The sequence below is a fragment of the Haematobia irritans genome, chromosome 2 (assembly GCF_050003625.1).
Source record: "Haematobia irritans isolate KBUSLIRL chromosome 2, ASM5000362v1, whole genome shotgun sequence".
Classification (NCBI taxonomy): Eukaryota; Metazoa; Arthropoda; class Insecta; order Diptera; family Muscidae; genus Haematobia; species Haematobia irritans.
In genome coordinates, this window is record NC_134398.1 from 142,003,824 (window position 1) to 142,031,156 (window position 27,333).

The window sequence follows — 27,333 nt, forward strand, 5'->3', positions numbered from 1 at the left end:
AGCGGCTAAACTCGATCTTAATACTCACCTTAAACTCGAACTTAATACCCATCTTTAGGTGGGTACTATGTTTGTTGGCACGAAAAAAACTTCACTTAACCATTCTTTCGCGTTGAAAAATGAGAGTGTTGACAATACATTTCGAACGAAGAAAACAGCTATTTTGGAGCTATTCCGCGTTTATTTCTCCGCAATTTAATTGACAACATCGCCAAATGTCATACTATTTTTACTTATACATACGCAGCAGCTGATTGTTTACATACACGCATTCATGATAATTGTTTTGAAAAGTGTTTTTCTACCAGTTTTTGGATTGTTTTGCAAAAAAATCTCATACAGCACTGGACACTAATAATTGTTAAGAATAAAGCTCCAGCCGCTCTACTCCTGGTGTCTTACCACATTCTGCAACAGCTTTTACAACATGTGGTACATTGTCTTCTTCAGCTTTTCCAAATGGATACCGTCAATTTGTAACGCACATCAAAAAAACATATAATTCCGGTGTTATGCTAACTTTTACATCATGAGCAGCAATGGACTCATTCATCAACAAACTTAATTCGTTGGTGTCCACAATATCTACACAATCGCATTGCAATACCATGCTGTTGCCGCCTCACTAGCAATTTCAAATCCAGTGGTCACCACCACGGTTCCCACAAAGGATAATAACGCCATTTCATTTGCCAATGTTGTTACATCAGGGGGAACAACCAACTTAAGCCCATAACTCAAGTTCAAGGGTAGTCCCTAAGCCAAAGTCACTGTTCCCGACTTATATTTCGTCACAAAGGGATGTTAGTGTTCTATACCAGACTCTTCGTTGACTGAAATTAATACATTGAGAAGCAATTGGCTGGTTTACTGAAGGATGTTATACTCTCCCAATGTATAAGTTCCAATAACTATTTCAGTCACGTTATGAAATTCAACCAGTGTTTTGAATTGATAAAATGCAAGAATGCCGCTAACTGAAATTTAAAAGCCACAACGAAATTAAATCGTTTCATTCCAGCCTATCGCAATCATTTTGGACAAATGATGAATACAAGAAAATTATTTTGCTATTTAAATAAAAATTATTTAATTATTTGCTATAAACATTTATTTTGGATATAACTTTGTTCAGAAAAATTTACTAATTTTATATTAAAAAGTATAAAACGTATAAGACCACCCAATTACTTATACCCCGGTATATAAAAATAAAACAAGTTCGATTATAATTTTATTATGATTTTTTATTAGTTTGTACATTTATACACTAATTAAAGACCCTAGAACACAATGTTTTCTTTTCTGGATTATCAGCTTTCTTTCATTAATATTGTTATATTTAAAAATTTTTAATTATCATTTCTCATATTTAGCTTTCATGTTGTTTCCATTAAAAATTAAAATTGCATTAACATTTCTTTTGTTCAGTTCTCATTCATTTACGCCTCTCACACACAAAAAACGAGCTCGCTTAACAAATAGAAAAGGGAGCAATTACGAGGAGCGGTAAAATAATAAAAAAAACCAGTAAGGAAAGTCTAAAGTCGGGCGGGGCCGACTATATTATACCCTGCACCACTTTGTAGATCTAAATTTTCGATACCATATCACATCCGTCAAATGTGTTGGGGGCTATATATAAAGGTTTGTCCCAAATACATACATTTAAATATCAGTCGATTTGGACAGAATTTGATAGACTTCTACAAAATCTATAGACTCAAAATTTAAGTCGGCTAATGCACTAGGGTGGAACACAATGTTATTAAAAAAATATGGGAAACATTTAAATCTGGAGCAATTTTAAGAAAACTTCGCAAAAGTTTATTTATGATTTATCGCTCGATATATATGCATTAGAAGTTAAGGAAACATAGAGTCATTTTTACAACTTTTCGACTAAACAGTGGCGATTTTACATGGAAAATGTTGGTATTTTGACCATTTTTGTCGAAATCAGAAAAACATATATATGGGAGCTATATCTAAATCTGAACCGATTTCAACCAAATTTGGCACGCATAGCTACAATGCTAATCCTACTCCCTGTGCAAAATTTCAACTAAATCGGCACAAAAAATTGGCCTCTGTGGTCATATGAGTGTAAATCGGGCGAAAGCTATATATGGGAGCTATATCTAAATCTGAACCGATTTCAACCAAATTTGGCACGCATAGCTACAATGCTAATTCTACTCCCTGTGCAAAATTTCAACTAAATCGGAGCAAAAAATTGGCCTCTGTGGGCAAATGAGTGTAAATCGGGCGAAAGCTATATATGGGAGCTATATCTAAATCTGAACCGATTTGGCTGATATTTTGCAAGTTTTTCGAGACTCATAAAATATTCGGATGTACGGAATTTGAGGAAGATCGGTTGATATACACGCCAATTATGAGCAGATCGGTGAAAAATATATATGGCAGCTATATCTAAATCTGAACCGATTTTTTCCAAAATCAATAGGGATCGTCTTTGAGCCGAAACAGGATTCTATACCAAATTTTAGGACAATCGGACTAAAACTGCGAGCTGTACTTTGCACACAAAAATACATCAACAGACAGACAGACAGACAGACGGACAGACAGACAGACAGACAGACAGACGGACATCGCTAAATCGACTCAGAATTTAATTCTAAGACGATCGGTATACTAAACGATGGGTCTCAGACTTTTCCTTCTTGGCGTTACATACAAATGCACAAACTTATTATACCCTGTACCACAGTAGTGGTGAAGGGTATAAATATGGGAAACGTTTAAATCTGAAGCAATTTTAAGGAAACTTCGAAAAAGTTTATTTATGATTTATCGCTCGATATATATGTATTAGAAGTTTAGGAAAATTAGAGTCATTTTTACAACTTTTCGACTAAGCAGTGGCGATTTTACAAGGAAAATGTTGGTATTTTGACCATTTTTGTCGAAATCAGAAAAACATATATAAGCTATATCTAAATCTGAACCGATTTCAACAAAATTTGGCACGCATGGCTACAATGCTAATTCTACTCCCTGTGCAAAATTTCAACTAAATCGGAGTTAAAAATTGGCCTCTGTGGTCATATGAGTGTAAATCGGGCGAAAGCTTTATATGGGAGATATATCCAAATCTGAACCGATTTCAAGCAAATTTGGCACGCATAGTTATAACGCTAATTCTACTCCCTATGCAAAATTTCAACTAAATCGGAGCAAAAAATTGGCCTCTGTGGGCAAATGAGTGTAAATCGGGCGAAAGCTATATATGGGAGCTATATCTAAATCTGAACCGATTTTGCTGATATTTTGTAAGTTTTTCGAGACTTATAAAATATTCGGATGTACGGAATTTGAGGAAGATCGGTTGATATACACGCCAATTATGACCAGATCGGTGAAAAATATATATGGCAGCTATATCTAAATCTGAACCGATTTTTTCCAAAATCAATAGGGATCGTCTTTGAGCCGAAACAGGACCCTATACCAAATTTTAGGACAATCGGACTAAAACTGCGAGCTGTACTTTGCACACAAAAATACATCAACAGACAGACAGACAGACAGACAGACAGACGGACAGACAGACGGACAGACAGACAGACGGACATCGCTAAATCGACTCAGAATTTAATTCTAAGCCGATCCGTATACTAAAAGGTTGGTCTATGATTACTCCTTCTTGGCGTTACATACAAATGCACAAACTTATTATACCCTGTACCACAGTAGTGGTGAAGGGTATAAATACAATTCATTTCTTTGTAAAAAATGGGTGTTGAATGTAGAAGCACTGGGTTTACAGAGATAAGACGAAATCGTTTTTAAGCATATTTTAAAAAAGAAATCTTCATCGATTACATCTGCAGTATTATGAAAATTAGCTTCTTCTACTTCTTCGTGTTCTGTGCAAACATTATGTTGCATAACATTAGTCAATTCTAAATTAGCAGGGGATGATGATAAATGGTGGCCTGGTTGTATCTCTACAATATGACGCTGATGGAATGCTATTGTTGCTGATGGCTGAAGCGATGATGGTACTGTTGTAATAGGCGGAGTTTCCAACGGACACCGGTCGCCGATTGGAAACTCTTAGAAGACATTCCTTAGGGGTAAAATTTCACCCAGCCACTTCTTCGCCAGCAAAATCCAATTTAACAACATCACCTGGTAAACATTCCTCCACATCAACTTCATTCTCTGCCCTATTTATACGGTTCAATGTCATTGTAATATCTGGACCAGACTTAAGTCCCACGGTAGCTCCTGCTAAAGCCATTGTAGTGGTGGGAACAACAACATTCGATCCAGCTGCTGGTGATACTATTGTGGATGATTGTGAAACCACCATTGCATTAGTATTGCATTTGTATTACTAACGGCAGCAACAGTCGATATTGCATTTGAAGAATTAGTAATAGTGGCTAATGTTGGAGTAGTATTTGCTGCCATCCCAATGGGACCACTCATTACTTGGGCGGCCGTTGTATTTGGTTGTTGTAATACAATATTTGCGGTCACAGCCACTGTGGTCGTGGCAGGTGTTGAGGGTGCTATGTTGGAGTTGTTCACTGTAGCTGATGTAGTGGCTGCAATTGTGGGTGTCAGGGATGTGAGGGCAGATGCTACTGTGGCAGAAACGGCTACAGAACCAGATGCTGTTATATATGTTATATACATATAGCACTCCGTTATTTTTATTTCGTCAATCGAATTGCATTTTCAAATAACAACGCGAACCACTTTTGTATTCTAATTTAACACAAATCATTTGAATAAATCAATTATTTCTTAATTCACATTACAAATGGCGCCATGTTTTGAAACTAACTAATCTCAACATGTGGAAGGATTTAAAGCCGACCTAATTAGGGACTATGCACTTTATGTCAGTTTTTCAACTCGAAAAAAAACAAAGTACCACAAATGAAAAAATATTTCGGTAGTTTTTCGCATTTTTGGTTTTGTATGGGATTTCGCTTCGGAAACCGAACATAGTACCTACCTTTTGTGAAAATTAGCGGCTAAACTCTAACTTAATACCCACCTTATAGGTAAGTACTATGTTTAGTTTTTAAGCTGGAAACCAGCTTGTATTCACGTTTTCAATTAATTTAGAAATATAAAATATGTCGCAAATAATGCATTGGATCTTTTTCATCTATAATTTGACAAGACTTATAAATATATAATCGTCGTCTTAAGGTGGGTATTAAATTCGAGTTTAGTCGCTAAAGACGGGTATTAGGGCTGTCACCCGGGATAAGTCCCGTGCCGAAATCCCGGGATTATTATGGTACACCTTGAGTAAGAATTTTTTATACATGAGGTATACTATAAAAAGCACAATTTCATCAAAAATCTAATTAAACGATAAATTTATGAGAAATGGAATTTTTGCCACATACGAGGGCGGTTCGGAAACTTCTTAGCCTATCAATGAAAGAGAATAGTTAGTTTTTCAAAATATTTTTATTGTTCAATGTAATCTCCTGAAACTTCAATACACCTAGTCCAACGCTTTTCTAGCAATTCTATCCCTTGATTAAAATAGTTTTCCTCAAGGCCTTCAAAATAGTGCTTTACAACTGTAATTGCATCTTCATTTGAGGTAAAACGCTTGCCAGCAATGAATTTTTTTAGATTTGGGAACAAGTAAAAGTCACTGGGAGCTAAATCAGGAGAATAAGTTGGGTAGTCAAGCAACTCATAATTTAATTCGTTGATTTTAGCCATTTCATTTCATTTTTTATAATTAAAGTACAACTTGTCTTAAAGCCTAGGCAAAGAAATACAATCATATTTATAACAATAATAATAATAGTAAATGCAAATATGAGTATAATCATAGTTATAAAAGTAACTATCAAGATAGTTGAAAGTTTGTTTGAAGGGCGCCACCCAATTAAAAAAAGAAGAACTACAAAGAGTCTTTCGTATGAAACTATGTGTCCTAAACAACACCAATAAATCATAACCATTACACAGAATGGGAAACAAAAAAATTAAATATTTTCAAGCGAAAAGCATTATTCGAATGAGAAAAAATCCTGAAGTCAATTGGAAGCAAGTTCCAGCAACGAGCAATGCGAACAAGAAAGGAGCGCTCATATAATGAGCACGTTATTCTAGGTATAATTATTTGAGTAAAGGGTGATACGGCCAAAATTTGGTCAAGGGAAAACGCGTGTAAATCGGTGAAATCGTTTATTTAAAAAATCAAATTAAATTTCTTTTTCAAGTTCAATTAGTATAAAATTCAGGAAAAATATTCAGTTAGGCTTTCGCTTTTCCAAAACCGAATTGCCGGGCCTCAAGCTTGACACCTGCCATCAGATTTTGTACAGCCACCTTGTCCACCTTCTTCGCCGCAGAAAGCCAGTTTGCCTTGAACTGCTGCTCGTCCTTAGCAGTTTTTTTGGTCTTCTTTAGGTTCCGCTTGACAATAGCCCAGTATTTCTCAATTGAGCGGAGCTCTGGCGGGTTGGGAGGGTTCTTGTCCTTGGGAACCACCTGCACGTTGTTGGCGGCGTACCACTCCATGGCCTTTTTACCGTAATGGCAAGATACCAAATCCGGCCAAAACAGTACGGAACAACCGTGTTTCTTCAGGAAAGGCAGCAGATGTTTATTCAAACACTCTTTCACGTAAATTTCATGGTTGACAGTCCCGGAAGCTACGAAAATGCTGCTTTTCAAGCCACAGGTACAGATGGCTTGCCAAACTAGATATTTCTTTGCGAACTTTGACAGTTTTATGTGCTTGAAAATATCAGCTACCTTTCCCCTTCCTTTTGCCGTATAAAACTCCTGTCCCGGAAGCTGCTTGTAGTCGGCTTTGACGTAGGTTTCGTCGTCCATTACCACGCAGTCAAACTTCGTCAGCATCGTCGTGTACAGCTTTGGCCGTCGTATTTTGTTTATCATCGCGATTTGGAGTCACTACCTTCTTGTAAGTCGATAGTCCGGCTCGTTTTTTGGCTTAATGCACGGTTGTAGACGATACACCCAGCTTATTTGCGGCATCTCGGAGAGAGAGGTTAGGGTTTCGCTTGAAACTACCGGCAACTCTCTTTGTCGTCTCAGCGGCTTCCGGTTTTCGATTTCCCCCCGATCCAGACTTCCTGGCTGTCGACAAACGTTCCCCAAACACTTTAATTACATTTGTAACGGTTGATTTGGCAACTTTTAGCGATTTTGCCAGCTTTGCGTGCGAGTAGCTCGGATTTTCGCGATGCGCGAGCAAAATTTTGATACGCTGCTCTTCTTGCTTGGGCGGCATTTTGACAACTGAAGAGTGAATTCCAAAATCAAAATAGGAGCAACATTCTACACACACACCTTCAAAATGAGGGGTGTTCAGGTTTTTTAAATGCAAAATTGAAAGAAATACGTCAAGTTTATATTGACCAAATTTTGACCGTATCACCCTTTATTCCTTGTCGAGCGAGTAAAATCAAAGGCCTCACATAAAGCTCTAGGTGTTCCACTTCTCATGACCTTATAAAAGAAGAAGAGATTGACACAATCAACAAAACTGGAAAACGGTATGCCTAGAAATTTCACAACCGACTCCGAAATGTGGTCCCGCCGTCGAACATTAAAAGCAAATCTAATAATATAATTTACAGCACGCCTCAATTTCAAGAAGTTAGTAGCCGTTGTACCAGACACTATATCAATGCCATACCGTATAATAGGCATTAGCAAAGCATGGGCCAATCGAGACCTCACCCAAAAAGCCAAAAACAAATTGGAAGAATATATCCTACGCAAAGTCGCATATATTCTACCTTGCACCACATCAATGTGAGGACCAAAATACAAAGGCTTGTCAATCAAAACTCCCAAACATCTTAGCTGATCGACGCATTGAACCCATTTTGGCCAACTATAACATTAATATTGACGGATTGACAACCAAAACGCGCTGCCTTCGTCTTCAGAGGATTCAGAATAAACGAGTTTGCTACCGTCCATTGCTCAACTCGGCGCAAACAAAAGTTCACGTTATTCTCCAAAACATCTGGGAATTCACGACCAGCACTAAAAAGAAGTAACACGTCATCAGCATAAAGAAAGGCCGAACATCTAGTACCTCTCAGACATTCCAGTAAATCATCCATATAAAAAAGAAATAGAATTGGACCAAAGACTGAACCTTGGGGAACGCCAGAAAATAACAAACGAGTACATGAAGTCTTCCTGTTCATATCCACAAATAGTGATCGTCCACACAAATAGGAAGAAAAGAGGGAGCAAGCACTTCTAGAAAATTTAAAATTATTGCAAAGTTTCCTAATCAAGGTATTGAAACAAATTGAATTCAATGCCTTGGTCAAATCGAGTGAGACGAGAGTACTTATTCTACCAGAGTTGAAATTAACCCGAATAGAGTCAGTCAAAGATGTACTGTGTCCTTTACGAAATCCATGTTGATTTCCACCAATCCTCTGACTAAACCGTAGGTTAAAGTGGCAGCCCGATTAATTAACAAATTTCAGGCTCACTTAGACTATTCAGTCCATTGTGATGATAAACCGTAGGAGAATTTGGTCCTTAATCAAGTACTCACATAACTTAGACAATGTTGGAAGTATGGAGATGGGCCTCAAGTCTCCAGGTCCACATACAGTATTACCCTTAGGAATTGAAACAACTCTAGCAATTTTCCACGCGGTCGGATAAATCGATGTAGTCAAAATAGAATTAATTAGGTTCAAGACTACATCTGAGATGTATGGAAAAATTGCACATAGAAATTTAATAGAAATTCCATCTACTCCAACAGATCTTGACTTAATCCTCTGCAAAACAGCGCAAAGTTCATCTATTCCGACGCAATTAAATGAGAACCCATCATCATGGAAATCAAGATGATCAAAGTCCACAGTATCCCCCGAAAAAGGCACATTACCCACAAAGAAATCATTCATCTCGTCTTGATCACCATCATAAGCAAAATCATCTCCCAACACACCCTAAGAACTCTCCAAAGACCCTCAGAATCAAGACCATTGTTAAAACACTCTTGTGCGCTGGTGCGTTGTCTTGATGAACAATTATTTTTTTGTGTTGTAAGCCAGGACGTTTTTCTCGAATTTGTACATTTAATTGATCCAAAAGGTTGCAATAGTACTCTGAATTTATTGCTTTACCATTTTGCAGATAGTCAATCAATAAAATACCTTTGAAGTCCCAAAAAACCGTTGCCATAACCTTGCTAGCCGATTGAATTGTTTTTGCCTTCTTTGGGGCACTTCCTCCAGCTACAGTCCATTGTTTGGATTGTTCTATTGTCTCTGGAGTAAAGTGGTGGATCCATGTCTCATCAACAGTTATGAAACGACGCTTAAAATCCATTTGATTTCGCTTAAAACGATCCAAACAAGCTTGAGAAATGTTTATTCTTATGCGTTTTTGATCGACTGTTAACAAATGCTGCACCCATCTTGCAGAAAGCTTTTTCATCTGTATTTCTTCATGCAAAATTAAATGGACTCGATCATTTGAGATGCCCATGATATTAACAATTTCACGCACTTTTATTCGTCGATCATTTAATACCATATCATGCACAATTTGGCTACAATTTCGGTTGTTGTTGCTGTTTTTGGACGTCCACTACGTGGTTCATCTTCAATGCTTGTACGACCACGTTTAAATTCAGCAACCCAATTTTTTACTGTTGCATATGAAGGAGCGCCAGTGGTGCCAACTGTTTTGGGCTGAAAATCGTCAATTTTAAAAATATTTTTCGCCAAAATCGTCAATTCATCCGAAAGAATTCGCCAAAAAATCGTCACTCATAGAACAGTTGAAAAAAAGATTTAGGAACAAAATAAAAATTTTATTCAAACATCTGAGGCATCCATATATTGTATACACAATAAAGCTGTTATTAAAAAAGGGGTTTTAATCATTTTAGTTACATGAATAATGCCATTTAAATCTCTAAGTAAGTCATATAGTTTCCAGTGTTTTAAACGACGATTAGTTGAAATAAATTTTTAATTAATTTAAATTAATATATCTGATTGTGACCACATGTACTACATTGTTTAACAAAATTTTCTTGACAGAAAAATTTCCTATTCTCCAAGCGAATTTAAATCCTTATTACTTGCTCATGTATAATTTTTTTTATTATTACTATTATCGGTAATGAATAAATAAATAAATTGAATTTAACTAAACTGGCTTCATAGCAATCAAAATTATTTCGCTTTAAATAGTTTATAGACAAAAGAATACCTTGCAATGCTTAAGTTTCAAAGGGATTTCGAATTTTAGGTTTATTTATATTGATTGCTTTGAAATTTCTTTCTACATTGGAGACGGCTGGGAGCAAGCTACATATAAATTGTCATATTATTGAGATCCAAAATAACATGTTTACATTACAACTTATGAAAATCGTCAACTTATAACTACATCACTTTGAAAAATCGTCAAAAACCCTTAAAAGGAAACACTTGAGTCGAGCATTTTAAAAAATCGTCATCTCATAACTAAGTTGTTTAAAATCGTCGTCAAATCGTCAGAGGCCAAATTTACCATCAAAAATCGTGAAAATGACGAAAAATCGTCAGAGTTGGCACCGCTGAGGAGCACTTTCACCATATCATTATGAATTTCTTGTCCCGATAAACCTTTTTTATGTAAATATTTAATGACAGCACGCATTTCTAATTTTTCCATTGTAAACAAATTGCGGATGCATCTTTTTTGAACACCTGTTTCTATATGAAGGAGTTGCCAGATCGAAACAAAATTTAACATGTGTTCATAACAGAGATGGAAGTTTCCAAAACACTTAACTTTTTTCTGTTTATAACGCGCTTTTTGTGCTAGGCTAAGAAGTTTCCGAACTGCCCTCGTAAAATAAAAAGCAATGATAAAAGGTCCGGCTAATAAAAATTCGGATGTCTTGATATTTTTAGGAAGTTACTTAAAACGATGAAGTGCAAAAGGATTAACGCAAGTGTACAAAAACATACATAATCTAATCAAAATCCTTAAAATGCTTTGCTGAGTAAGATAGCGATATGAAATTGGGTTTTAATTTACTTTTGTCATAATTTTTGTTTTTCGTTTCTTCATATTGTTCAGTTGGACTAAGTGTTCGTTAAGTATGACAGCATTTGTAATTGGTTTTTAATTAACTCGTATGTTTTTTTGTTATTTTTTGTTAATAAAATTGGATTAAACTATATTGGTTTAATGTACAATAATTTTTCGGCGCTGTAGATTGTTATTACACAAAATATTTAAAGAATCACGAAAATTTCGTAATTCCGAAAAAATCCCGGGATTCTATATTTTGAAATCCCGAATCCCGGGATTTATAAAAACCGATCCCGAATGACAGCCCTAGTGGGTATTAAGTATTGGCAATTTTAGCAGCTAAACTCGAACTTAATACCAACCTAAAAAGTCATTTTTTTCACGATTACTTTTCTTTAATAATAATTTAGCGTTTTAGGTGGGTATTAAGTTCGAGTTTAGCCGCTAAAAACGTCATTTTTTCACGATTACTTTTCTTTAATAATCCATTTTAAGGACTACAAACTTTGTGAAAATTTGCTTTGGGCTTTACCCCATCAAGTTATAATAAAATTTGCAACAAATACGTATAATTTCAAATATATGCAATTTTTTTTTTGGGTTGAAGACATTTTTAAGTATTACCATTGGTTCGGACACAAAGTGTTACAGCGGCAAATCTGATAGTACCGTGCCAATATTTTTTGCATTTGACTGCACTTCCACCACGTCAAAAACAGCCGCCGTCATTATTGAGAAGTTATACCACCAGCATAGCTTTAGTGCAATTATTAGGTGCCTTTTTAGATAAATTTAGAACGAAGCAAATAAGAGCCCTTGCAAAGTGTTCAACAAAGAACATTGTTTAGATGTTTTTGTTTTTTTATTAATAAAGGATTATAATAATAGGGCTGTTCTCTTTTAGCACTTGATGAAACATTTGTATGGGCTATCCACATCTCATCACTGCAAGTCGCGCCGATGTTGCCAGATTGTATTTTGATGAAACGACGCATCTTCGATTCACAATAGCACACGATTCACAATAATGACTAAATAAATAATCGCAGCAGTAAATATTTATTACTAATTGGGGCATTTCATACATTAAAAATGCAAAATTTCACTTCTTTTCTGTTTTTATACAGCTGATGACAGTGTTGCATACTTTTGGAGATGTCCTGGATAAACGAGTACTCTGTTTTCTTTTAGTTCTTCACAGCTTAGGGTATCCAGTGCTACAAGAAAACAGCCCTAATAATAATTATGTTTTATATTAATAAATGAATGATGTTGAGGTTCAAGTTGCAATTCTGCGGATGTACCAGTGTCGGTAAGCGGGTGTGCTTATCCCTGATCGAGGGAGCATGTTTGGAAAAATATCTGAAAATTGTAACTTATCCGCCAAAATCGTTTGCATTTGACGGTACTTCTGAGAATCCCCACCACGTCGACTCACGACAAGAAAATTTGTACTCACGCACGAAAATTTCGTGACTTACAAAAAATACCGTGACTCATGAAAAATGCCGTGACTCATAATATTATGAGTAATTTACCTTAGTGTCATGTCTGAAAATATGAGCAGCATTAAAATCGAGAGCCTTGTTCAACTTTTAACATCTCAGGTGTCACTAAAATTGTAAATGAATTCAACTCGTAAGCGTCTTATGTCCGTGGGTGGGATTATTTTGAGCGTGAGCGTAGTTTTCCGAAATTCGTCAATTTCGTGTCATGTGCACACGTCTAGTAGAAATCTCGCGTTGCTTGCGAATTTCCAACCTAAAGATCTAGTTCATGTAACTCATCAAACATTTGAAAAGCTTTATCCAAATTGTTTACGTAATTTTAGCTTTCCTTCCGAAATGAAATTATCAAATTAAATATACAGAAAATATGTTTTATTTATTCATGCACATTTGCATGTATGGCACTGTATTGTTTAATATAAAATCGTATGATTGTGATTAAAATAATTTATAGTAGCTTATAAAGTCTTGTAAAATTCATCAAAGCCAGGCCAGTCCTCTATGATTAGTTTCTGTAAATAAAAGGAAAACAATTTTAATTCGGATTGATATAAATTCAAATAAATAAATTAATTAATTCCAATACAATTTTGAAACAATAAAACAATGAAAAAAAACTAACACTAACGTAGTCCTGAATATTAACAAATTTCTATTATTTTAAAACAAACATTCATAATTGCTTAAAATATTCTAAAAGTCTGTCCTTAAAATTTATCGCGTTACTGGTGGTTAGAAGCTCATGTGGAAGAGAGTTCCAGAGACGTACGCAAATATTAAAAATTGCCATTCCGAAATTCAATCCATAAACATAACGAGTCAAATTGTTGAAAAACGATTGCAATTTACGTTTACTGGCTGAATCACAGTTTGCAATGAGTTCTGTACTCCGCGAATTATGTAAGTCTTCGCCAAGAGTAATCTAATTCGCTGAGGAGTAAATGATTGAGTAGCCCACAAAGAGAGTAACTTCGAGTAACCCTGGCCGACAACTACGTTTATATGGTTCGTCCAAGTTAAATTGCTATTAAGAATCAAACCTAAGTTTTTAGCATTAGATAGAATATCCAATTTTTCGTCATTTATTACAATATCCACATCACAAGAAAAACGAGACATTCTTTTCGTAATAATTAAACAATTTGATTTAAGAGGGTTAAGGCATAACTAGGGTTTTCCTTTTCCGGACTTTTTCCATTCCCGGGAAAGCGGGAATTTTTTTCGAATTTCCCGGGATCCCGGTCAAAGGGGGGAACCTGCTTTGATGTGGCATACATGTAGACATTTGAATAAATTTGAAATCGCCTAAAGCTACGGTTATAAGGCGCTGTCTGGACAACTCAAAAAATCCAATTTTAATAGATTTCGAGCCTAGTGTGTACGAGGTATAAATTTGAAATTAATGTAACTATCTCAATAAAGGTTGGAATTTTCATAATTCATAAAAAAAATCCTTGCAATATTTATGAAATTTTGAAATTATGCAATTTCAAACGTGAGATACATAAGGTAAAATATCCCGTTGTTTATAAAGGTTTACTCAGTCTATCGGAATGTTGGTTTACAGAAATATGGCAATCATAAATTAGGAAGTGCAATCTTTTTTAGAATATGGGCTAGAACCCACGACTATGTATGTCCCACAAGGCAACTACTACTACTTGGTACCATATTCATTCACATTACACTTCCAAAATCCACTTTAACTAGATTTAAACTGTCATTTGCCATATAAAACCCTCTATTATATATAAAATATTGTAAAGAAAATTTCCCGGGAATTCCCGCACTTCATTCCCGGGAAAGCGAGAGCGACAAAATAGCAAATTCTCGGGATCCCGTTTCCGGGAAAACCCCTAGGCATAACCCATTTGCCTTCACCATCTAAATATACTCGAAAATCATGATTCAGTTATCTAATACTATCTTGAATTCTATTTCTTGGGCAACTAATGTAGGATCAATACTGTGGAGAAAACTGCTCTGGGTAATGATAGGTAGAGTTGACCCGATGAGTACAATTAATTGGTAAGCACACGTTCCAAAAGTGCAACCGTCGTTTCACTTGCCTCAAACCACCTCACGATAATTCTTTCCCTTGATCGATTCTCCGATTTCATAACCTATGAATGCCGGACATTTATCAGACAAAAGAAAGACGGACGTTTTCAGAGACTATTGCCTATCGATCGCCGCTTCAGTGAGCTCCCATCACCCTTCCATGTTCATTTTGCCCAGAGGGTGTACCCGCCGTTCGTTTCATAATCTTCCGCTACTACCCCAGGTTAGGTTAGGTTAGGTGGCAGTCTGATGTATCAGGCTCACTTAGACTATTCACTCCATTGTGATACCACATTGGTGAACTTCTCTCTTATCACTGAGTGCTGCCCGATTCCATGTTAAGCTCAATGACAAGGGACCTCCTTTTTATAGCCGAATCCGAACGGCGTTCCACATTGCAGTGAAACCACTTAGAGAAGCTTTGAAACCCTCAGAAATGTCACCAGCATTACTGAGGTGGGATAATCCACCGCTGAAAAACTTTTTGGTGTTCGGTCGAAGTAGGAATCGAACCCACGACCTTGTGTATGCAAGGCGGGCATGCTAACCATTGCACCACGGTGGCTCCCTACCCCAAACTTGTCGTTGTTACATTCGACAGCCATTTTAAGTAATCTGCACATGTTACTGACAAGCTCCGTGGTAGGAACTTGGGGTGTCCGCACCTGCCTTGTTGTCTTATAGATTGATAGTCAATTGGCCAGTCAGTGGTATGCTAAATAGCCCCAGAATGGACACTTCAGACCAGTTATGGCAGGACGTTTTTTGAAATTTCCCTAAAAATTCCCTTTTTTCCTACGCCCAACATTTTTTTCCTACGGTATGGCAAGAAAATAACAAATATTTTTATTGAAAATTAAAATTTATAGTCAGGGACTATATCCTTCAATAACGGGATCAAATGTTGAATAATTATAATAGCATCGTTGACGATGAATTAGTATTCAATTAGTTGAAGCTTTGACTTCCATATTTTGGATATTCAAATATCTCAAATATTAAGCAAAAGTAATCTTCTTGTTGCAAAATGTGATGGAAGCCACCGTGGTGCAATGGTTAGCATGCCCGCCTTTCATACAGAAGGTCGTGGGTTTGATTCCTGCTTCGACCGAACACCAAAAAGTTTTTCAGAGGTATATTATCCTACCTCAGTAATGCTAATGACATTTATGTGTGTTTCAAAAGCTTCTCTAAGTGGTTTCATTGCAATGTGGAACGCCGTTCGTACTCGGCTATAAAAGGGAGGTCAATTGTCATTGAGCTTAACATGCAATTGGACAGAACTCAATAATAAGAGAGAAGTTCTCCACTGTGGTATCGCAATGGACTGAATAGTCTAAGTGAGCCTGATACATCGGGTTGCCAACTAACCTAACCTACATTTGTAGAAAAAATGAAAAATCTGTCCTTTTTCCTCACAGATGCAATTTTAGGAAAAAATCCCTACAAAAAATGATTTTTCCCTACGCATGGTATCACTGCTTCAGACAAGTGCCATGCAGTGGAATAACATTCAGACCCAGTGATGCCAACTGTTTTGGGCTGAAAATCGTCAATTTTTAAAATATTTTTCGTCAAAATCGTCAATTCATCCCAAAGAATTCGTCAAAAAATCGTCACTCATAAAACAGTTGAAAAAAAGATTTAGGAACAAAATAAAAGTTTTATTCAAACATCTGAGGCATCCATATATTGTATACACAATAAAGCTGTTATTAAAAACGGGGTTTTATTCATTTTAGTTACATGAATAAAAAAAATGTATAATTTTTATTATTATTATCGGTAATGAATAAATAAATCAAGTGAATTTAACTAAACTGGCTTCATAGCAATCAGAATTATTTTTAGACAAAAGAATACCTTGCAATGTTTAAGTTTCAAAGGGATTCCGAATTTTAGGTTTATTTATATTGATTGCTTTGAAATTTCTTTCTACATTGGAGACGGCTGGAAGCAAGCTACATATAAATTGTCATATTATTGAAATCCAAAATAACTTGTTTACATTACAACTTATGAAAATCGTCAACTTATAACTACCCTTAAAAGGAAACACTTGAGTCGAGCATTTTAAAAAATCGTCACCTCATAACTAAGTTGTTTAAAATCGTCGTCAAATCGTCAGAGGCCAAATTTACCATCAAAAATCGTCAAAATGACGAAAAATCGTCAGAGTTGGCAGTTCAGACCTATCAAACAGTGTTTTGTACAGCACGAGATCCAGTGATGCAAGATATAGGCTCTAGGTTAGGCAACATTACAGGCATGCCTGAAGAGGATTCATTAGGGTAACCTAGCTGAAGTGGTGAGAAGACACAAGGTTAATTTGGTTCTCTGAGTCCGACGACTGCCCATAGCAACGGAGGAAAGAAAACTCACACGTCATACCATGGTAGTTTTGACTCAGGCCTGTGCAACCGCCCAAATCCTGGAGTGGTAGATTTATGGCGTATGTCCCATCTGTAATCAAGGGCCACATGTCTCTAATCTGTTTTTACTTGACCAGCTAGACCTACCCGTCTTGCAACCAGATCACTTGGCATCCCACCTTATTCGCAGAGTTCCTCGATCTAGACACAAGCTAATATACCAATATCGCAACAAAAAAAATTAAGAAATACGCGTGACTACAGAAAGTCTCTAAATATTTCGTTAGGGTTACTAGACCTTCGAATGGTCTAACAGTACAACTACCCCTTAAATCTCACCATCGACTAAGGTGCGGGTTTAGTAAACTCCTAGCCACAGACGTACTTCATATGGTGAAGATGATAACTGCCGGTAACTCGCGTCATATTATCTTATTGTCTTTTATCTTAAAAATAAAATTGGACCACACAGGGTAGGAAGGAAAAAGTCAAAAACTTATCTCGGACATTAGAGACGCCCAGAGGAAATAGTTATAGTATCTTAAGTATTTGGAAGGCGTTTAAAACGTTTGCTATATTAATACATTAAGATCAACCTGTCAAACTTTAACACCTCTCAAAGGTGTACAAAATTTAGGAGACCCTGGGTGTCCCCCTTTCAGAGGTTTCACTGCATGCCTATATAATTTATTCAGAGAAGGATCTCTTGGGGAAGGCTCAAATTTATTTGATTTCAAAGCACATATCATTTATATCTATCACTTACCTTTAATTCTTGCACCGATTCCCAAACCAAATAATGGAAAACTTTATTGCTTAGCAATTTTCGGGCATGACCACTTTTCACAGTTTCACCATTCTCCGAACGTTTAACAATGTCCATGGAGAAATGCCATCTACATATCATATTCTGATAAAATAGAGCACGTCGTGTTTTCTTGCGGGCATTTTTTAATACCATTTCCACCTTTTTAAATTCTTTGGGTGAGAGGTGCTTTTGAAATTGTGGATCCTCAAGTTGATGTTTATACTTAAGGACATTGAATATATCACGTAAGGCATAATCCTTTTCATTTAGGCGTATGTGACGCATTATCTTTCCCACACCCATAACCATAAGTTGACGTTTACGCTTGCGCATTTCGCTATCGCTAAGCAAAGATGGGAAATTGAATATAGATTTTATGACTTCGTCATTAGCATCTATAGGAGGTGGTAGAGATTTTTCGACATGACCGTAAAGGGACCACCATTGTTTCCAATAAATTTCTGGATCAGGTTTTAAATGTCCTTTGGGAGGTTTTTTCAAACCAACAGCAATGGGTTGAAAATCGCCAAATACTTCCTTATTAATATCAATGTGGGGTTCTTTAATAACATTTGTATCGGGGACATTATCTGGAGAATCACTCAAGATATCCTTAGATTTCTTTTTCGGATTCTTCTTTTTGGGTTTCTTTTCCTTGGGAGATTCCTTTTTATCATTTTTATTATTGACTAGATTATTGTTTATTTTCTCAATTTTCCATTGGGGTTTGTTATTAATCTTTTGTTTCCTCTGATGTCCAGAGGAAATACTTATAGGACCTATATTATTTTTATTGGATGCTTTTGAAGTCCGATGGGGTTTCGCAAAACCAAGCCTATTCGGGGTTCGATAGAAATTTCCTTTGGGATTTAATTTTACAGCTGCCATTTCCTTTCGATATTTCGATGTATTCACCTGGGATCTCCTATATGCGGGATTGGTATTCCTATGATGGATTTGTCTGCGATCGAAACGATTGCCAAATTTATGTCCTAGATTTGTGGTATTTTTTGTATATTTCTCTATATTTATATCTTCTACTGGAGGAGCTGGATTAATATCGTGATAGAAATTTTGATTTCCACTTTGAGTATACGAGAATTTAGGATTTGTTTGAACATGTCCTTCGCCAAGATGTGTTGGATACTGGTCTGAGGAGAGTTGATTTGAAGACGGGACATTTTTTGTAGTATTACCACTGTTGCTATTGGGATATTGTTTCCCATTAGGGTTGGGACCCACAAATCCATTGTTAGACCTCTTTCTCATACCAAATTGTATATTTGGTATAATATGTTCCTGGCCACCACCAAGGGAGGGGGAAATTGCAGGGATTTCACAAATTTTAGATTGATAATCATTGTTTGCAGGATCCACATTCATATTTGATCTACTTTGTAGGGAACTTTTATTATCATTCTTTTTAAAGTTATCTTCAGTCGGATGTTGTACTTTATCTTGATGAGGAACATGGTTGAAACTGGCCGTAGGCATTATATTTTCATCATAGGTTTTCACTTCACCGCCTTTATTTTCAACATCAAAACGACTTTTACGAAACTTCGGGGTGTGAATAGTGATACCTTCATTATATTGCTTGGGGTTATAGTCCATAGTGGGGTTGCCAGTATTTTTAAGATTTTTCTTATTATTGTAATTAGGAACATAATTGATATTGAGAGTCCCAGTATTTTCAGATGATGGATTATAAACTCCTTGATTGACATTTGTATAGTCGTTGGTTTTATTTAAATTAAATTTGGGTTGCTGAAAATTCCCAGTATTTCTATTGTTGTCATAATTATTTATTTCCATAGATCTTTCTGCATATCTATTTCTTGTACCACCATAGGGTCGAGAAATATTGAATAACCCACTTTGAAATGTGTTAGGAGTATAATTTGGACCTTTGGTATCGTGACATTTATCTTTGGTCTCAAAAGACCCAGTAATTCTATCAACTGATAAAATTTTGCTATTATAGGTCCGTGTTTCAGATATAAAATCTTTAGAATTGGGAATTTCAAAGAAACCAGTATTTTTGTCGTTTTCAATATAATGATCTTTTGAAAATGTGTTTTGGGAATAAATTGGGGTTGCACCATTATTTTTGTCAAACATAAAACTTTTGTAATTAGGATGAACACTTTCCAATTTAATATCTTTAGAACTGGGATCTTCTAGGAAACCAGTATTTTTAGAAAGCGTGGTGTCAGTTTCATTAATCCAATTTCTATTTCCAATAGTGTTATCATTTCCATTCTTAAAAATATGATCAGGTTTAGAATCACTTGCATTATTATCAAACAGAAGACTTTTGCTTTTATTTTTGGAGATGAAATCTGCAGAAGTGGTCAACGAGTTGTCACCTTTCATAGAGATGCTTTTTCCAAATGCAGCATTGTTGTTCTTAAACAATTCATTGGGACCAAAATAACCAGTATTTTTATCAAGTGGAAGATGTATATTATTGTTATGGCTTGGATTTCTAAAAGCGATATCTTTAGATCTATGATTTTCCAAGAAACTAGAATTTTTATTCAATGATCTTCCATTTGCCAAGCTGCAATTTCCGTTCTTGTCCAAAGTGGACGATGGTATAGGTGGTGGTGGATATCGAAATTGGCTCATTATAACATTTTCAATACCGATATTTGGAAAATGATTTGTTGTGTTACAGGAGAAACCAGTATTTATAATGGGATTTGCGATGCCATTAGTAAAACCGGTATTTTTCAAATTATTTGTATCAATATTGTGAAATTCATTATATTGTTTATGGTGAAATGTTTTGCCCTTTTCTGGGATAGCTTTAGATTTATCGCCATTGTGGCTGCATATTCCGGAAACTTGATTAACAGTATTTGTCAAATCAATTGTAGTGTGATTGGGAAATCCGATATTTTTAGATACATCTGTAGAGGCAGAAGAGACTATGTTATCTTTTCTAGAGTCGGTAGAAACCCCAGTATTCTTTCGATCATCTATAGATGCAAGTAATGCTCCGTAAGATTCAGAACTACCATTGGATTTAGTATAGTTCATATTTGGAGAAATATTGTGGCAATGGCCATTGTTTCCAGTACTATTATTAGTTACTATAAAACCAGTATTTTTGTTATTGGTTTCATTAATACATGATGAATTAGTTTTAAATGTAGTTTGCATATATTCAAGGTCATTTCGGGCAGAGTTAGTACTATTTGTATTTTTCCCAAGGGAATCACTAAATCCAGTATTTTTATTGCTATTTTTAGAACCTGCATTTAAGGCAATTTCTTCCTTGTTGTTAAAGCTAATATTTCCATTAAGTTCTGCGGAATCGCCAATTTCCTTTTTAGTCGATATTAAATGGGAATTATAGCCCAATAATGAAGGAGTTTGTTGATCGAAACGACTACGTCGTGTTCTGTTGGTTTTATTTTGTTGATAAAAAGTTTCCGATATAGATTCCTTGCATTGTAGATTAAGGCTTTTGGGGAATAATTGTAAATTAGTCATATTAGCATCTCTTTTTTCTAATTCATTTGTAGGGTTTCTTAATTTTGGTTTATGGGTTTGCTGGATCGCCAATAGGTTCGGTGGGATTTCATCATCTCTGATATTGTCATTTTTTAATTTTCCTTCATTGACTGGGGTATCATGCTTGGATTTTATATCTTCACCATTTTTACTATCTCTGTAGAACGTTTTATATTTTTGGGAAATTCCAATATTATCAACAATTTTAATATGATCTCTCATTTCTGAGAGTTTGGGAGGGTCCTCAATGGTATTATTGCTCTCAGGTTTATTTTCATTATGAACCTCCTTGTCATAGCTATTTTGTGAAATTTTTCCCATAGTTGCTTGTAGACATTTCCCACTATTTTCTTTAGCCGGTTTTATTAGCCTCGGTGGTGATGGTGGCAAATGGGCATATGGTGATGGTATATTCGATATTTTAGCTTCTTTATAATGAATTGTTTCTGCGGTGGGACTGATAACCAATAATGATTTTCGATTCTCAACATTTGATTCCTTTCGCTCATCATCTATAGATCTAGTTTTGTGTGATCGTCGCGTAGTCTTAGAGTATTTTGAATGGAGATAATTTTCATCATATCGAGGTCTTTTGGCTGAAGTATCCTTGTGGTGATATTCATCGTGTGCCTTACGTTTATGATTTTTACATCTAGAGCCTAAAAATAGTGGTAAATCGGAGAGAAAATAATTTGTTAGGTTAGGTCCAATTGAATATTTTTAAAAAGGTGACTTAATCTAATTAATTAAATGACAGTCGGTTGCCTCGGGTTCACTTAACTAAAATACATATAATGTAAGCACAGCGGTAAAACCTGAAGTGATATCAGCTTCTTCATCGACAGTCAAGCAGCTATAAAGGCCTTGAACTAATGAACAAAATCGTGAAAGGATTGTAACAAAATGAAACAGAAACGTTCACAAAAAATCAAAACGGAATGTTCACGGTTTCGTCCACGAGCGTTCACGATTTCATGAACGACTTTCGTTTTTCTTTGGTCATGAAAAGGCAGCTTTGTCGGTGGTGCAATGTGCTAAGGCGACTTTAAACGCCTACACAGAGAATACAGATTGGTTGTGATAATCGAATTTATTACCAACCTCCTTTTGGCAGTTGTATCAACTACCAGTTGGCAGTTGTGTCAACTGACAGATTCGGTCCACACAACCAATATCTCATATGGTATTGGTTGGGTCTGCCGACGACATCGGTTATAGCTACCTTCATCATTCGGTCGCGTGGACCATTTCTATTAGTAGGTACAATCGAATTCGGAAATAATTTATTTCCACCACCAAGTTAAAAGACTTATAAAAACACATATTGGTTATTGATTTATATTTATTTAAAGGCAAATTAACGTATAGCATAACCGTAAAACTACATAAATACATGTATTAGTGAATGCTTGTATTTGAAAGAAGTTCATGAATATGGATGTACTGTGTAAATCATATCATAAAAGTCGCGCGTGAGCACTAGTAAAATTTCACTGATGTGCACACATCTAATAACTCTATTGCGGCCATATTAATAATATTGGCACATGTAACCCATGATGAGGATTTACACTTCAAAGCAGTCATGAAGTAAGAACGAGCTATAGCCCTCGTACTGTCCGTTCCAGTACGAGGGCTATATCACAAACAAGGACCACTATTTACCATCTTAAATAATTTTTTGGTTGTCTCAAAATTAGTATGAATTTGTATTGAGTTTTCCCACAATTTAAAATCTCTTGATGTTACTATAAGTTCGAGTAACCTGGACCAATACTAACAGTGTCCGGCACTTCTGGTAGAAACATCCGAATCCAAATTGCAATTATTATGTTGGAATTTTTTAATGTCTTTGTAACTTTTACGAATGATTAATTCACAAAGCCATCTCGTTGCGTGTAAAATTGGCGTATCTTCAACGTTTTGACATGCAAAGAACATCTTCCTTGTAAGTAAAATATCAAACCTATAAAGGAAATGAATAAGTATCAATTAAAATACCAATAGTTCGCTGATGAAAATTTTCCTTAGATGGCCAAATCTTGACTCGTTCAAAAGTAAGATATATAAGCATTTCACTCACCGCACGCATAAATAAAATATTATTTCTTTTTGGTTTGTATTTTTCATAATGACGTTTTTGGTTTTCATTGATAAATTTGAAATAATTAAAATGACAATCAATAAATATTTCAACTAACATTTGGTTTATATAACCGTATGGTTAGGACGAGTACAGAATGAAAGTTGCACAAATATTTCTATGTAGGTTCTGTCAACCGATTCCCAATAAAATTTTTCATATGAGAAGCAATTGGTTAACCCAATCATTTATCCATTATCATAATAACTTTTTATTTAAATAACTCCCAAACGGTCTTAAAAATAGAATGTATGTAGTAACTACAGAATATTTGTAGATACAATGAATATTTAGTTCTACAGCAAGAATGTTCATTATTATAATCGATTTCCAACCAATCTTTTTTCTGTGTGTATGAAGTATACAATTCAGGTTCGTGGCACGTTAACGGATTTTTTCTTATAAATTCGTTACCATTACGTTTTCAGATGGTGAACGCTGGTTGTTGTTATGACAACGCATAGTGTCATTTTATCGTTGTCAGATTGACTCCGTTGTTCTCAGTTTGACAACATATGTGTCTTGACTCGTTCAAAAGTAAGATATATAAGCATTTCACTCACCGCACGCATAAATAAAATATTATTTCTTTTTGGTTTGTATTTTTCATAATGACGTTTTTGGTTTTCATTGATAAATTTGAAATAATTAAAATGACAATCAATAAATATTTCAACTAACATTTGGTTTATATAACCGTATGGTTAGGACGAGTACAGAATGAAAGTTGCACAAATATTTCTATGTAGGTTCTGTCAACCGATTCCCAATAAAATTTTTCATATGAGAAGCAATTGGTTAACCCAATCATTTATCCATTATCATAATAACTTTTTATTTAAATAACTCCCAAACGGTCTTAAAAATAGAATGTATGTAGTAACTACAGAATATTTGTAGATACAATGAATATTTAGTTCTACAGCAAGAATGTTCATTATTATAATCGATTTCCAACCAATCTTTTTTCTGTGTGTATGAAGTATACAATTCAGGTTCGTGGCACGTTAACGGATTTTTTCTTATAAATTCGTTACCATTACGTTTTCAGATGGTGAACGCTGGTTGTTGTTATGACAACGCATAGTGTCATTTTATCGTTGTCAGATTGACTCCGTTGTTCTCAGTTTGACAACATATGTGTGTTGATTCACTTTCATGAACGGCTCAGCTCATCATTTCCCATTACCCAGAACCATAGAAAAAATCATGAACGGCGTGGTCATTTCAAAACAGACCACGCCGTTCATGATTTTTTCTATGGTTCTGTGTAATGGGAAATTATGAGCTGGCTAATGCGGTCATAACACACTTGAGAAACACATGGTAAGAATAGGCCTTAGGTTAGGTTAGGTTAGGTTAGGTGGCAGCCCGATGTATCAGGCTCACTTATGTTAGACTATTCACTCCATTGTGATACCACATTGGTGAACTTCTCTCTTATCACTGAGTGCTGCCCGATTCCATGTTAAGCTCAATGACAAGGGACCTCCTTTTTATAGCCGAGTCCGAACGGCGTTCCACATTACAGTAAATAGGCCTTAAAGCTAATGATATTTGTAGATGGTGTCTGAACCCGGAAGTTACGGAAGACTCGTTCCACTTCCTGCACCAGTGTCCAACAGAAGAAACGAGTTACTGGGCTCCTTTTTCTTTCAGGTTCTCGCCGATTTGCGTGAGTGTAGCTTAAGGAACATACTCGTCTTCATTAGAGCCTCTGGTTGAATGTTTGAGAAAGCGACGAAGAAGAAGAATTTGAGAAAATTATCTCGAGAAATCGCAATGGATATTGGTCTAAAAGGACATCAGTTTGATTCAAGAATTATTGTCATCCTCTACAACTTAATCTAACGGTAAAACCTGAAGCGTTTAACCTGTGAATTAATCGCATAGCTTCAAAAATCTATAAATCGAACTATTTTAATAAAGTAATAGCGAAAATTTCAAATCGAAAACTAAACTTAGTACCGGCCTCTATAAGCATTTTAATGCGAGTCGTTTTCCCCATACTGTTGACATTGCTCAATCACACAAGTTTTTACTGAACCACCCTGCCCCATATTCGATTTGATCCCCATATTCTCTAAGAATCACTATAATGATCGTCACCTGTGATGGTTAAAGGTAAGGTTAAAAAGTGGCAGCCCGATTAAGTTTCAGGCTCACTTAATATAGACTATTCAGTCCATTGTGATATATCACCTGTGATGGGAAATGTACAAAAAATCTTGAAAGTATTGTGCCATCACTATTTGATATTTTGTGAAACACCAAGAGTAAATAGCGTGATGGGAAATGTACTAAAAAATCTTGAAAGTATTGTGCCATCACTATTTGATATTTTGTGAAACACCAAGAGTAAATAGCGTCTTTTAAACTTTCTTGTAGAAAACCAAACAAATCAGCGATACAGATATATTTATTACGCTTACAATCATGGAAGGTATATTGGTGAAACTCCAAAAATGTCAAAAAGTGACAGTTCTTCAGATATTTTTCTATACATCAGAATCAATAGGGAAAAAAGGAGTTGTTGAGGATTTTGTGGCGATGGGAATATTTGGACTAAAAAATCTATCTTTCACATATAAATCTGGATGTCCATCCATTTCCATTTGGCCACATTGGGTACATTTCCCTCTATTTCGTATATTAATGCGATTCAGAAGATTGAAAGATATGGTTTCAACGTAACAGGTTGGCTGATAAGTCCCCGGTCTGAAACATAGATGGCGTCGCTAGTATTAAATGCATATTATTTTTATATAGTACCAACCTTCAAATGATTCGTGTCAAAATTTGACGTCTGTAAGTCAATTAGTTTGTGAGATAGAGCGTCTTTTGTGAAGCAAATTTTGTTATTGTGAAAAAAAAATGGAAAAAAAGGAATTTCGTGTTTTGATAAAATACTGTTTTCTGAAGGGAAAAAATACGGTGGAAGCAAAAACTTGGCTTGATAATGAGTTTCCGGACTCTGCCCCAGGGAAATCAACAATAATTGATTGGTATGCAAGCGTGGTGAAATGAGCACGGAGGACGGTGAAAGCAGTGGACGCCCGAAAGAGGTGGTCACCGACGAAAACATCAAAAAAATCCACAAAATGATTTTGAATGACCGTAAAATGAAGTTGATCGAGATAGCAGAGGCCTTAAATATATCAAAGGAACGTGTTGGTCATATCATTCATCAATATTTGGATATGCGGAAGCTCTGTGCAAAATGGGTGCCGCGCGAGCTCACATTTGACCAAAAACAACAACGTGTTGATGATTCTGAGCGGTGTTTGCAGCTGTTAACTCGTAATACACCCGAGTTTTTTCGTCGATATGTGACAATGGATGAAACATGGCTCCATCACTACACTCCTGAGTCCAATCGACAGTCGGCTGAGTGGACAGCGACCGGTGAACCGTCTCCGAAGCGTGGAAAGACTCAAAAGTCCACTGGCAAAGTAATGGCCTCTGTTTTTGGGATGTGCATGGAATAATTTTTATCGATTATCTTGAGAAGGGAAAAACCATCAACAGTGACTATTACATGGCGTTATTGGAGCGTTTGCAGGTCGAAATCACGACAAAACGGCCCCATTTGAAGAAGAAAAAAGTTTTGTTCCACCAAGACAACGCACCGTGCCACAAGTCATTGAGAACGATGACAAAAATTCATGAATTGGGCTTCGAATTGCTTCACCACCCAACGTATTCTCCAGATCTGGCGCCCAGCGATTTTTTCTTGTTCTCAGACCTCAAAAGGATGCTCGAAGGGAAAAAATTTGGCTGCAATGAAGAGGTGATCGCCGAAATTGAGGCCTATTTTGAGGCAAAACCGAAGGAGTACTACCAAAATGGTATCAAAAA

The 27,333-nt window shown here is 35.9% G+C and overlaps 1 protein-coding gene across 1 annotated transcript in view; it reads right to left on the reverse strand.

Annotated features, from left to right (window-relative positions):
• Window positions 1-12,919: 12,919 nt before the first annotated feature.
• The window catches only part of LOC142226386 (uncharacterized), a 76,347-nt gene continuing 61,933 nt past the window's right edge, over window positions 12,920-27,333 (reverse strand). The window contains exons 3-4 of the mRNA XM_075296384.1: window positions 17,769-21,991; window positions 12,920-13,081 (exon numbers count right to left, since the gene is read on the reverse strand). Coding sequence (XP_075152499.1) covers window positions 13,028-13,081; window positions 17,769-21,991 — 4,277 coding nt within the window. The 3' untranslated portion in view covers window positions 12,920-13,027. The remainder of the gene's footprint in view (window positions 13,082-17,768; window positions 21,992-27,333) is intronic.